At 41.8% G+C, this 13,833-nt stretch overlaps 1 protein-coding gene across 1 annotated transcript in view; it reads left to right on the top strand.

Annotated features, from left to right (window-relative positions):
• Positions 1–13,833, top strand: part of LOC132833499 (regulating synaptic membrane exocytosis protein 1-like) — a 786,224-nt gene that overhangs the window by 482,031 nt on the left and 290,360 nt on the right. Inside the window, exon 10 of the mRNA XM_060851848.1 lies at positions 12,640–12,686. Coding sequence (XP_060707831.1) covers positions 12,640–12,686 — 47 coding nt within the window. The remainder of the gene's footprint in view (positions 1–12,639; positions 12,687–13,833) is intronic.

The raw sequence follows: 13,833 nt of genomic DNA, 5'->3' as shown, positions 1-13,833 counted from the left end.
TAATGTTAACCTGAATGGTTCAACTTAGACCAAAAGACCATAAGATATAGGAGTGGATGTAAGGCCATTCATCTCATTGGTTCCACTCTGCCTTTCAATCATGGCTAATGGGCATTACAATTCCACTTACCCACACTCTCCCCGTAGCCCTTAATTCCTTGCGAGATCAAGGATTCATCAATCTCTGCCTTGAAGATATAATGTCCCAACCTCCACTGCGCTCCGTGGCAATGAGTTCCACAGGCCCATCTGAGGAGAAGAACTATCTCCTCATTTCTCTTCTAAATTGACCCCCTCCAATTCTAAGTCTGTGCACACAGGCCCTAGTCTCCCCGTCTGACAGAAACAAATTCCAGCGTCCACCCTTTCTGTGCAATGCATTATATTGTAAGTTTCTATTAGATCTCCCCTCAACCTTCCAAACGCTAATGAACACAATCCCAGGATTCTCAGTCGTTCATCATATGTTAGGGATTCCAGGGATCATTCATGTGAATCTCTGCCGGACATGCTCCAGTGCCGGTATGTCCTTCCTGAGGTTTGGGGCCTAAATGGGGCCTAACCAGAGCTTTATAAAGTCTCAGTAGCACATCGCTGCTTTTACATTCCAACCCTCTTGAGATAAATGGCAACATTACATTTGCTTTCTTAACCACGAACTCAACCTGCAAGTCAACCTTTAGAGAATTGTGGACTAGCACTTGCAGATCCCTTTGTACTTGACTTTATGAATTTTCTCACCGTTTAGAAAATAGTCCATGCCTGTATGTTTTTTTTCCAAAGTGCAAGACCTCGCATTTGCTCATGTTGAATTTCATCAGCCATTTCTTGGACCACTCTCCTAAACTATCTAAATCTTTCTGCAGCCTCCCCACCTCCTCAGAACTACCTGCCTGTCCGCCTAACTTCGTATCATCAGCAAACTTCACCAGAATGCCCCCAGTCCCCTCATCCAGATCATTAATATAAAAAGTGCAAAGTGCACAGCTGCGGCCCCTGCAGGACACCATTCATCATTAGCTGTCATTTCAAAAAAGAACCTTTTATCCCAACTCTCTGCCTTCTGCCAGACAGCCAATCCCCAATCCATACTAGTAGCTCACCTCGAACACCATGGGCCCTCACCTTACTCAGCACCCTCCCGTGAGGCACCTTATCAAAGGCCTTTTGGAAATCTAGGTAGATAGCATCCACTGGATTTCCCTGGTCTAACCCACTTGCTACCCCTTAAAAAAATTCTAACAGATTTGTCAGGCGCGACCTCTCCTTACTAAATCCATGCTAACTTGTTTTAATCCCACCCTGCATTTCCAGAAATTTAAAAAAATTCATCCTTAACGATGGATTCTAGAATTTTACCTACAACTGAGGTTAGCCTAATCAGCTTATAATTTTCCATCGTTTGTCTTGATCCTTTCTTGAACAAGGGGGATACAGCTGTCATTTTCCAATCATCTGGAACTTTCCCTGACTCCGGTGAATTTTGAAAGATTACAACCAACGTCTGTACTATTTCTTCATCACCTTCCTCAGAACTCTATGATGTAGCCCTTCGGGGACAGGAGATTTATCATTTTTTTTTACCTTTTAGCTTTTCTAGCACTTTCTCTTTTGTAATGGCAACATAGTCCATTCTGCCCCTGACTCTTCTTAGTTGTTGGAATGTTACTCATGTCTTCCACTATGAAGACTGACACAAAGTATTTATTAAGTTCTTCAGCTATTTCCTCATCTCTCATTACGAGCCTTCCAGCATCAATTTGGAATGGCCCAATTTCTACTTTTGCCTCACATTTGTTTCTTTTGTATTGAAAGAAACTTTTTCTATTGTTTCTAATGTTACTGGCTAGCTTACCTTCATATTTATCTGCTTCATTGTGTTTGCAGGTTTTTAAATATCATGAGAAATTAGAAACTTTAGTTTGCAGTTGATAAACTCTGAAATGTTTATCATCATATTAATGCCTTTCTCTCATCCTATGTTTCCGTGCTTGGTTTGTGTCACAACCTTCCTTGCATTATTTTATCTGTATAGTTGTATAGTCTGTGTCTTTTCTAACCTGCTCCTGAATAAGACCATAAGACCATAAGTAAGGTCATTCGGCCCATCGAGTCCACTCCGCCATTCAATCATGGCTGATGGGCATTTCAACTCCACTTACCAGCGTTCTCCCCGTAGCCTTTAATTCCTCGAGACAACAAGAATCTATCAATCTCTGCCTTGAAGACATTTAGCGTCCCGGCCTCCACTGCACTCCGTCTGGCTGAAGAAATGTCTCCGCATTTCTGTTCTGAATTGACCTCCTCTAATTTTAAGGCTGTGTCCATGGGTCCTAGTCTCCTCGCCTAATAGAAACAATTTCCTAGCGTCCACCCTTTCCAAGCCATCTTGTACGTCTCTATTAAGTCTCCCCTTAATTTTCTAAACTCCAATGAATACAATCCCAGGATCCTCAGCCGTTCCTCATATGTTAGACCTACCATTCCAGGGATCATCCGTGTGAATCTCCGCTGGACACGTTCCAGTGCCCTTTCTTATTTGAGCAGTCTTCAGCAGTCATCTTTCCTTAATTTATTTATTCACAGGATGCCGGCATTACTGGCTTGGCCAGCATAAGTGCCCATCCCTAATTGCACAGAGGGCAGTTAAGCATTGCTGTGAGTCTGGAATCACCTTATCTGACCTACATGTAAGGATGATAGATTTCCTTCCCTAAAGAACATTAGTGATCTAGATGGGTTTTTCCCAATAATTGACGATAGATTTATGGCATCTTTAGATGTTATTTGCAGAATCTTATTGAATTCAATAATTGAGGATTATATTCAATATTGAATTCAAATTCCACCATCTGCCATGGTGAGATTTAAACTTGTGTCTCCAGAACATTCACCAAGTTTCTAGATTGATAGTCCAGCAATAATACAACAAGGCCTACCCCTCTGCAGACCTAATTTTTGCATTGAATTCTCATCCTGGACTAATTCAAAACTTGGATTCCCATATCGTATCCTTACCAAGATCTGATCAACTATTACCTCATTCCAGTTTAATCATTTGATTCTTATTTTGAAATCCATTCAGAATTAGAATCTCTACTGTGTGGAAATAGGCCCTTTGGCCCAACAAGTCCACACCGACCCTCCGAAGAGTATCCCACCCAGAACCATTCCTCTACATTTACCCCTGAGGAAACCCATGCAGATATGTGGAGAATGTGAAAACACCACACAGGCAATTACCTGAGGCTGGAATTGAATCCAGGTCCCTCGCGCTGTGAGGTAGCAGTGCTAACCACTGTGCCTTCATGCCACCCCTTTTTAGAAATAGAATTAGAATCCCTGCAGTGTAGAAACAGATCATTTGGCCCAAAAGGTCCACACCGACACTCTGAAGAGAAACCCATCCAGACCCATTCCCCTACACTGATTACTCTATCCTTCCCTTAACTAATGTACCTAGCCTATCTATTCTTGAAAACTATGGGTAATTTAACATGGTCAATTCACCAAACTTCCACATCCTTGGATGGTGAAAGGAAACCCATGCAGACATGGGGAGAATGTGCAAACTCCACTCAGCCAGTCACCCAATGTTGGAATTGAACTCGGGTCCCTGGCGCTGTGAGGTGGTAGTGCTAAATGCTGAGCCACTGTGCAGCCCCTAAGCCACTGGTACGCTCCTGTCATCTCTTCACAATTCTAAATCCCTTCTAGAATTTAGCATTGCTTCAACTAGGTTTCTTGGGTATCTCCTATTTTCTTTGATTTGCATTTTCAGTAGCTATGTCTTCATTTGCATTTGCCATAATCTAAGAGCAGTATTTCAGACTCACTGGACTCAAAACTTTAACCGTATATTGATGCTACTAGACCTGCTGGGTTTCTCCAGCAGTTTCGTTTTTCTTTCATTTTTGTGCTAGTTGCCCAGACTTCTCATTTTATCTCCTTCTCCAAAGGTCTGGCGAAGTGACTTCACCTGACGAATGAGGCTATGTTCTGAAAGCTTGTGCTTTCAAACAAACCTGTAGGATTATAACCTGGTATCATGTGACATATGACTTTGTTCACCCCAATCCAACACTGGCACTTCCACATCATTATACAGTTGCAGCATAATTTCTCGGCTCCTATATTCCATGCTTCAGCTGATTGGCACAAGTATTGGCAACTGCATCTGTTGCATGCAGTGTGGTCTCCTCGACATTGGGGAGACAGGACGCCTTCTTGTGAATTGTTTTAGAGAACATCTCTGGGACACCCGCCCCCACCAAACCCCACCACCATGGCTGAAGACTTCAACTCCTCCTCCCACTTTGTCAAGGACACGTAGTTCTGGGCCTCCTCGACTGCCAAACTGTTACCACCCGACACCTGGAGGAGGAAAGCTTCATATTCAGCCTTGGAACCATGCAACCACGTGGGATAAATGTGGATTTCAATAGCTTCCTCATTTCCCCTTCCCCCACATTATTCCAGTCCCAAGTCTTTAACTCTGTACTGCCATCCGGACCTGTCCATCACTCCCCCCTCTGACTTATCACCTTCTCCCTCACCTTCATCCACCTAATGCAAACTCAGCTACTTTCCCCCACACCCCAACCCATCCCATTTTTCTCTCAGCCTCATTCCTGATGAAGGGCTTATGCCCAAAACATTGATTCACCTGCTTCTCAGATGCTGCCTGACCTGCTGTGCTTTTGTAGCAGTACATTCTCGACACAAATATTCAAATGCCTTCTTTATGATTCCATTCATGGGATGTAGGCAGTGCTGATTGCTGCAGCATAGCTCATAGCTACTGTATGAGAGCTAGCTGATAAGTTGTCCACTGCCATTTTTAATTTTCTTCTTGTATAGGCTGGTTGTCACATATAAAAGGCTTAATTTGAGCTTAGAACATGGTTAATTACAGTTGTAATTCTACACTCTGTTCCTTTTCCAACACATTGTGTTGAACACGTAATCAACACATCACCAGCTGTTCAAAATATTCTGCAGTTTCAACTTTACTGAATTCCATTTTTTTTTAGTATATCTTTGGCTGAATTTTGCCAGAAGTCAGCTCAGTTTCAATTTGGTAAGTTTCACTCTTTTTGAGCCTATGCAAGTTTTCTCAGCCTTTATTCTTCAATTAAGACACCCCAATCATCCTATTCTTCCACTCACCACAATTGGCAAATTGGTTGTTGCCAGGATCTCTTTGGATTCTTGAAGCCCAATCATACGCCTGATTAAGAGTTGGCTGCACAGTTCTTCTCAGTTGACCCAGATAAGTTAGACAGGCAACTCAGTGTGGGAGATGGGAGGTATGTTTGGAAGCTGCTCATGGAACATGCCTTAGGGTGTTTCTGTCCAAGATCAGGTCACTGGAAAAGTAAACAGCAAGCTGGAGTCATTTGATTACCCCTCTGACCTTTATGTCGGGACTTATTGATGTCTACTTTCTTTCCGTTTGGTTGAAGAATGGAATCTGCATATCAGTGAGGCAGAGTAGTATCAGAATGAGGATGTTAACATATGCTAATCTAGTCTAGGCACAGTGGTTAGCACTGTTGCCTCACAGCGCCAGAGACCCGGGTTCAATTCCCGACTCAGGCGACTGACTGTGTGGAGTTTGCACATTCTCCCCGTGTCTGCGTGGGTTTTCTCCCACAGTCCAAAGATGTGCAGGTCAGGTGAATTGGCCATGCTAAATTGCCGTAGTGTTAGGTAAAGGGGTAAATGTAGGGGAATGGGTGGGTTGCCCTTCAGCGGGTCGGTGTGGACTTGTTGGGCCAAAGGGCCTGTTTCCACACTGTAAGTAATCTAATCTAATCTTGTCTCACCATTCAACATGAGCATAGTAATATCTAGATTACTTCTGGTGCCGTTAACTGGTGAGGGTAGAAATAGGAAGATAGAGCGATGAATGCATGGCTGAGAAGCTCGTGCGGGGAGAAGTATTCAAATTTTTGGATCATTGGACTCTCTTCTAAAATAGAAGTGACCTGTATTGCATCTGAATTGGATGGGAACTAATACACTAGCGGGAAATCTGCTCAAGCTGTTTGGGAGGATTTAAACTATTGGAAGGGAGTACTCTGGGAGACAGTGAGGAAAGAGATCAGTCTGAGACTAGTACAATTTGGAAAAGGAGTAAGTTAAATAATCAGAGCAGGCAGAAACAAAACAGAGAATGAGGTAAGAATGATAAATTAAAGTGCATTTATTTCAATACAAGACGCCTAACAGGTAAGGCAGATGAACTCAGGGCATGGTCAGGAACATGGAAGTGGGATATTATAGCAATTACAGAGACATGGCTCAGGGATGGATGAGACTGGCAGCTTAATATTCTGGATAGAAAGTGGGGCAAGAGAGGAGGGGAGTGGCGTTTTTGATTCGGGATAACGTTATGGCTGTACTTAAGGAGGAAAGTCCTAGAACTATGTCCAGGGAAGTTATTTGAGTGGAACTGAGAAATAAGAAAAGGATGATCAACTTACTGAGATTGCACTATAGATGCTCCCCAATAGTCAGTGGAAAATTGAGAAAAATAATTGGCAAGGAGATCTCAGTTATCTGTAAGAATAATAGGATGGTTACGGTAGGGGATTTTAATTTTCCAAATGTGGAATTAAGTATTTGGTTGTAGAGAAATTTGTTAAGTGTGTACAAGAAAATTTTCTTAAGCAGTATGTGGATGTACCTAGTAGAAAAGTTGTAAAATTTGACATACTCTTGAGAAATAAGGCCGAGCAGGTGACTGAGGGGCACTTTGGGTCCAGCGACCGTAATTCTAGTTTTAGAGTAATGATGGAAAATAACAGACTGATTGGAGGAAGGGCAGTTTTGATGATATTATGCACAAACTTATGAAAAGTTGATTATTGGCAGATTTTCACACTTAAATGGATGGTTGTAAAATGGCAAGCCCTTAATAATGAAAGTCTAGAGACAGTAGTTCCTGTTAGATTAGATTTCCTGCAGTGTGGAAACAGGCCTTTCGGGCCAACCAGTCCACACTGACCCTCCGAAGATTAACCCACCCAGACCCATTTCCCTCTGACTAATGCACCTAGCACTCTGGGCAGTTTACCAGGCCAATACATCTGAACTGCACATCTTTGGACTGTGGAAGGAAACCGGAGCACCCGGAGGAAACCCACGCAGACAATGGGTAGAATGTGCAATCTCCACACAGACAGTCACCCGAGGCTGGAATCAAACCTGAGACCTGGTGCTGTGAGGCAGCAGTGCTAACCACTGAGCCACCATGCCGCCCAAGGGTGAAGTTGGAAGGCTGGTAGGTTTAGGGAATGCTGGATGATGAGAGAAATTGAGGTTCTGGTTAAGAATAAGAAAGAAGTTTATGTCAGATATAGTTAGCAGAAATCGAGTGAATTCTTAGACGAGTATAAAGGTAGTAGGAGTATAATTAAGAGAGAAATCAAGAGGGCAGAAAGGATAACTTTCGCAAATAGGGTTAAGAAGACTCCAAAAGGAATTTACAAATACACTTGGACAAAAGATAATGAGGGAGAGAATAGGGCCCCTTAAAGATCGGTAAGGCCACTATGTGTGATATCACAAGAGATGAGAGAGATACTAAAAGAGCATTTTGTATGTTTACTGTGGAGAAGGATATGGAAGATAGAGAATGTGGGAAATAGCGATATCTTGAAAAATGTCCATATTACAGAAGAGGAGCTGCTGAACATCTTAAAACACATGATGGTAGATAAATCCCTGGACCTGATCAGGTGTACCCTAGATCTCTGAAGGAAGTTAGAGAAGTGATGGCTGGGCCCCTTACTGAAATACTTGTATCATTGATAGTGACAGGTAAGGTGCTGGAAGACTAGAGGTTGGCTAACATGGTGTGTCTATTTATGAAAGGCGGTAAGAAAAAAACCAGGAAACTATAGACTAGCAACCCTGACATCGGTGGTGGGAAATTTGGGTCAGGATTTGCATGTATTTAGAAAGCAAGGACTAATTATGGATGGTCAATATGGCTTTGTGTGTGATTAAATTGTGCCTCAGTAACTTGATTGTGTTTTTGGTGGATGTAACAAAGAGGAGCGACATGATCTGTATGGACTTTAGTAAGGCATTCAATAAGGTTCTTCATGGCAAACTGGCTAACAAGGTCAATTCACATGGAATAGAGGGAGAACCAGCAGTTTGGATACAGAACTGGCTCAAAGGTAGAAGACAGTGGGTAGTTGTGGAGGGATGCTTTTCAAACTGAAAGGTAGACAAGCAGGAGGCTGGAAGAACACAGGGTAAAAACAATGATTGCAGATGCTGGAAATCAGATTCTGGATTAGTGGTGCTGGAAGAGCACGCAGTTCAGGCAGCATCCAAAGTGCAGCGAAATCGACGTTTCGGGCAAAAGCCCGCTTTATTCCCAATGAAGGGCTTTTGCCCAAAACGTCAATTTCGCTGGAAGAACACAGTAAGCTGGGCAGCATGAGGAGGTGGAGAAGTCAATGTTTCTTCAGGACAGGGGCTAGGTGTATGGGGGTGCTACACCAGAGTGGTGAAGTGGGGATAGGTGAAAACCAGTAGAGGGTACGATCTGGTTGGTCAATGGGAGGAATGAATCTGGTAGGTGGCTGGGAGGAGTGGAATGGAGGGGCAGGAGCTGGGGGAAAAGAAGAGAGGTTATTTGAAATTGGAGAACTCAACGTTTAGTCTTCCGGGCTTTAAATGAGGTGTTGTTCCTCCAATCTTTCAGACCGGAAGCCCATGACCAGCAATGTGCCACAAGGATCAATGCTGGGCCCACTGCTTTTCATCATATATATAAATTGGAGGTGTAGTGGATAGTGAAGAAGGTTAGCTCAGAGTACAATTGGATCTTGATCATATGGGCCAATGGACTGAGGATGGCAGATGGAATTTAATTTACATAAATCTAAGGTGCTGCACTTTGAAAAGGCAAAACAGGGCAGAACCTATACAATTGATGGTATGTTACTGAACAAAGAAACTTTGGAGTACAAGTTCATAATTCCATGAAAGTGGAGTTGCAGGTCGATAAGATAATGAAGAAGGCATTTGGTATGCTTGCCTTTATTGGTCAGTGCATCGAGTATCGCAGTTGAAAGGTCATGTTGCAGCAGTTAGGCCACTGTTGAAATACCGCTTGCAGTTCTGGTTTCCCTGCTACAGGAAGGATCTTGAGAAACTTGAAAGGGTTCAGAAAAGATTTGCAAGGAGAGGCTGAATAGGGTAGGGCTACTTTCTCTGGACCATTGGAGATTCAGGGATTATGTTATGCAGGTTTATAAAATAATGAAGGGTAATGATAGGGTAAATAGACAAGGTCCTTTCCTTGGGGTGGAAGAGTGCAGAACTCGAGGGTATAGGTTTAAGGTGAGAGGGGAAAGATTTAAAAGGAATCTGAGGGGCAACTTTTTCATGCAGAAGGTGGTGTGTGTATGGAATGAGCTGCCAGAGAGAGGGTGGAGGACGGTACGATTGCAACATTTAAAAGGCAACTGGATGGGTATATGAAGAGGAAGGTTATAGCAGCATATGGGTCAAATGTTAACAAATAGGACTAGATTTATTTGGGATATCTGATTGGCATGGACGAGTTGGACCAAAAGATTTGTTTCTGTGCTGTATGTCTCAATAAATCCATGGCTTAGAGAATCAGGCTTTTCGCTCTCGACATCAAGATGCTCCTCACTGGCCATTCGATACCATTGTCTTGCACTTCTCATCAAATCACACATTGTTCCGTGGATGAGAAAATTCACCTTTGCCTGTGTCATACATTGATATAATCTGTAGGTGGTAAGACTAGATTCTGCAACATTAAGGTTTATTTCAGCCAGCTTACGAGGAAAATTAGTGACAGGGACAGGTCACAATAGGTATCATCTAAGCCCATGTATTAACTCATAGACAACAATTAAGCAACAGTTTTGATCAGACACACTTCATTATTTTAATCAGTCTTACTTGCCTTTAACACAAAAGAATGATTAAGTTGTACTTGCCCACATAAGTCTTTCTTGACTTATTCAACTCAGCTTCCAACCTGCTGCATTCTTCTAAGCATGCTGGCCAAATCTTGTTCTGGAGATTTTTGGTTAAAATCTGCCTGTGGCAGTCTCTGTTTAGGGTTTCAGACTGCCACCAAATGAGAATTTGGTATAATCTATTCTTCTAAATGCTATTTATTTATTCTTTAATTTTTTCTTAATAAAACATTTTAACTGTAATGCACAAGTCCCCTGTAATATAGCCTAACTAACCAAAAGTAGTCTCACTTGCATTAAGTAGAGTTCAGATTAATGACGTTCTGACAGTTTAACAATTATTGGAATGACAAATTATCTTTCAGGATTTTGTGACTTGAGTCAACTTCTCTGCTTGAAATATCTTATGTATCTGCCAACTTCGCTGTCCTGTATGTTTAACCCATTAAGAGTTAGATATAGCCTGCTAGTTACATTTTTAACACACATTACACTGAGGTCTCAGCTTCTAAAGCTTAAAGTGTGACGACACACACAGTGGAGAGCTAGGGTTGGACTTTTGCTATCGAGATGGAGAATGCGAGTTGAAACCTCCCCAGACCAGGCTCAGTTTAAAGCATGCATGTTTGCTCCAGGAATCACATGTACAATAGTGTTGGACTATCCAACCTCAGCAGCAGGTTTTACAGATGGGTGAGTGCAAAGCAACTGGTTAGAAGGGCAGCCTTAGTTTTCTGGAGCTGCATTCCAGTTCTAAAACAAAATTGCAGCTTGGCCGTCTAACCCTCAGCTCTGCCATCTCTTTACACCTCACCCACCATATCTTAGTAGTCTAGGTGCTGACTCAAGTCCTCCACCATGGCATCTCCAAGGCCACTCACTCAGTATCCACTAACGGTAGATATTGGAAACTATGTAAAGCTGAAATAAAATGGCCTATTAACAATATAAGAGATGACTGTGATTGTGTAAACACTACCTCAAGGTAACAGAAAGAACATACATGTACATAAGTAGTCAACTGATTATTGTGCATTCTTTTCATAAGACTTGAAAAATCTGACGGTGATTTTACTGAAGTTTCTCTCGTGGTTTCCTTTGGTTGTTCCGGTTTCCTCCCATAGTCCAGAGATGTTCAAGTTAGGCAGATTGGCCATTCTAAATGCTCTGTAGTATCCAGGAACTTGTAGGCTAGGTGGGTTGTCCATGATAAATGCAGACTTATGGAGATAGGGTGACAGTTTGACTGGGATGCAGTTCAGAGGGTTGATGCAGATTTATTTGTCTAAATGGCCTCTTCCTGCAAGGTAGGGATTCTGTGCATATTTTATCAGCACCTCCTTGGGTACAAGAACAGTGAAATTTTAATTGAGCTCTATTCCTGACCACCAGTTTGTTGATTTTTTAGACCTTACAAATCAGAGAATCAAATCTCTGAATAAATTTGATTCATGGAAGTAGTGAATTGTACAGAAAATGTATTAAGTTGTGATTCAAATTCCAATTAGTGAGCTCTCACTTAATTTTGGAAAACAAAGTCTCCCATTCATGAAGCCTATTCAAACTTTTTGAATTATAATGCATAATCCTTACAAAAATAAACATACCTATTCTTAATTCACATTTAAAAAAGCACAAACATGGAGCCTCCTGCCAAGGTTTTGAAACTCAGCCAAGTGAACAAATACTGCATGAGCAGCTGACTTGTGGATCTTCTCTGTGGTTCAGGAATGTCACACTAACTTACACTGCAGGTCAAGGCCCTTGCAACAGTAAAACTAGGGAACTGAGCACTGATTTCAAAAGATTTTGCAGAGTTTGAAGTTCTTTCCTTCAGGAATTACTTTCAACTTCCCCCATTCACTTAACTATAACATTTGGAATCTGTCTGAAATGGAAGCAGGATTCCATGAGGTTCTGTGAAAATCAAGTCCTTGGCGACAAACCTCAGCTTGAATCTGTAACTTGTGATTTCAATTCAGTAGCTGCACAAATGTTTTCAATTATAGGACAGGCTAATGAATCGCACATTGCTTGCAATGTTTTTGGCAATTCTCTAGATTCAGCTTCAGTTATGTCATTTGGACACATTCAGTGAGTAGGAGGCTTGTTGAAGAGTAGAAGTAGTTGCAGTTAACAGTGGAACTGCTTCCAGAGCAAAACAAAATGAAGTGATACTTACTTTTTTTTAAATTGTAAATTTGTAAAGCAGGAATTTAGTGCCCCTCCTCCCATAGACCTGGACTGACCTACAAGTCAAATTGTTCTTGCAGAGTATGAAGACAAGTTTAACAGATGTCACTGCATCAAGTGAAAGTGAATCTTGATGGTTCTTAAGTGCCTGAATCTATTGAAAGTCAGATAGCTGCATTGAACAAGTCCTTTCTAGTGGATATTTTGAGCAATTTCTTGCAAATGTTTTAACACCATGCAGATGTGAGAACTTTGAGATATTGAATTTCCATTCCATTGACCTCCTTTCTATATCCTATTGAAATGCCAACAGAGAATATGTGTCAAAATAAATATGAGTCACAATAATTTGCTTTTGTTTAATAATTGTAGTATCAAATGTCTGGAGTATCTTAACTGAATAGTATTTGCTGAAAACATGACATTGCCTGCTGACACAAGATTGTAACTTTGTTTTTATCCATAGTGATATACCTAGAATTCCGGAGAGTACGCATCCTCCTTTGGAGTCTAGTAAGTACTTTCCAAAAAGATAGGATTTGGATTTATAATCCCTAAGTTTCTATATTTGATTGCTCCTGTCATTTATTGTTTGCACAGTTCATTTGCCATCCAGTAACAGACAGAAACAATCCAATATAATACTATTCTGCAAAGATAAATTGCCTTCCTGCAACTTGTAGTCAAGGAATGAACAAAATAAAAAGGTCAACGTTTAGACTTTAACTGTTCTTAATAACTTACATCAGCCATACATTCCTTGCAGGATAAGAATGATTGTTAGTAACAAAGCAAATTTGTGGCTGTACACTTTGAATAATACAAAGACCCTGCTTGATTAAGAAGAGTTCTCCCTATTGTGTACACCACACCATCAGAAGGATGTGGATGCTTTGGAGAGGGCAGAATAAAGGTTTCTCAGGATAGGGATTTTAGCTATGAAGAAAGGGTGGATAGACTGGGTTTGTTTTCACTGGAATGCAGGAGGTTGAGGAGCAACCTGATAGAAGTATACAACATTGTTAAAGGCATGGATAGGGTGGAAAATATGAGACTTATTTCAAGGGTGGAAGTGTCAGTTACGAGGGAATACAGGTTCAAAGGGTGGTGAGTGCCTGGATAGGGCTGCCAGAGGAGGTAATGGAAGCAGGCACAATAGTAACATTCAAGAAACACTTGGCTGAATACATCAATATGAAGAGAATAGAAGGATACAGGTCCTGTAAGTAAAGATAGTTTTAGTACGGAAGTGCAAAATGTGTCAGCGCAGGTTTGGAAGTTTGGGAGAAGATTTGTAGCTCGGGTGCTTGTTGTTGTTGTTGTTCTGGGACAACACTACAATTATAGGGCAAGCCAAACAGAGAACAGCCAGGGAATTCGACTGGGACAACACTACTATTATAGGGCAAGCCAAACAGAGAACAGCCAGGGAATAGTGTACAGAATCCCATGCAAGGACTGCACAAAACACTACATAGGACAACAGGAAGACAGCTAATGACCCGCATCCATGAACACCAACTAGCCACGAAACGACACGACCAGCTATCCTTAGTAGCCGCACACCCAGATGACAAGCAACATGAATTTGACTGGTAAGCCAAACAGAGAACAGCCAGGGAGCACCAGTCAACAATCCACAAGCCAAGGACACAGCCAG

Source organism: Hemiscyllium ocellatum, chromosome 3 (genome assembly GCF_020745735.1).
Source record: "Hemiscyllium ocellatum isolate sHemOce1 chromosome 3, sHemOce1.pat.X.cur, whole genome shotgun sequence".
NCBI lineage: Eukaryota > Metazoa > Chordata > Chondrichthyes > Orectolobiformes > Hemiscylliidae > Hemiscyllium > Hemiscyllium ocellatum.
The sequence above is the reverse complement of the archived record's forward strand: the minus strand, read 5'-3'. Positions and strand labels throughout refer to the sequence as shown.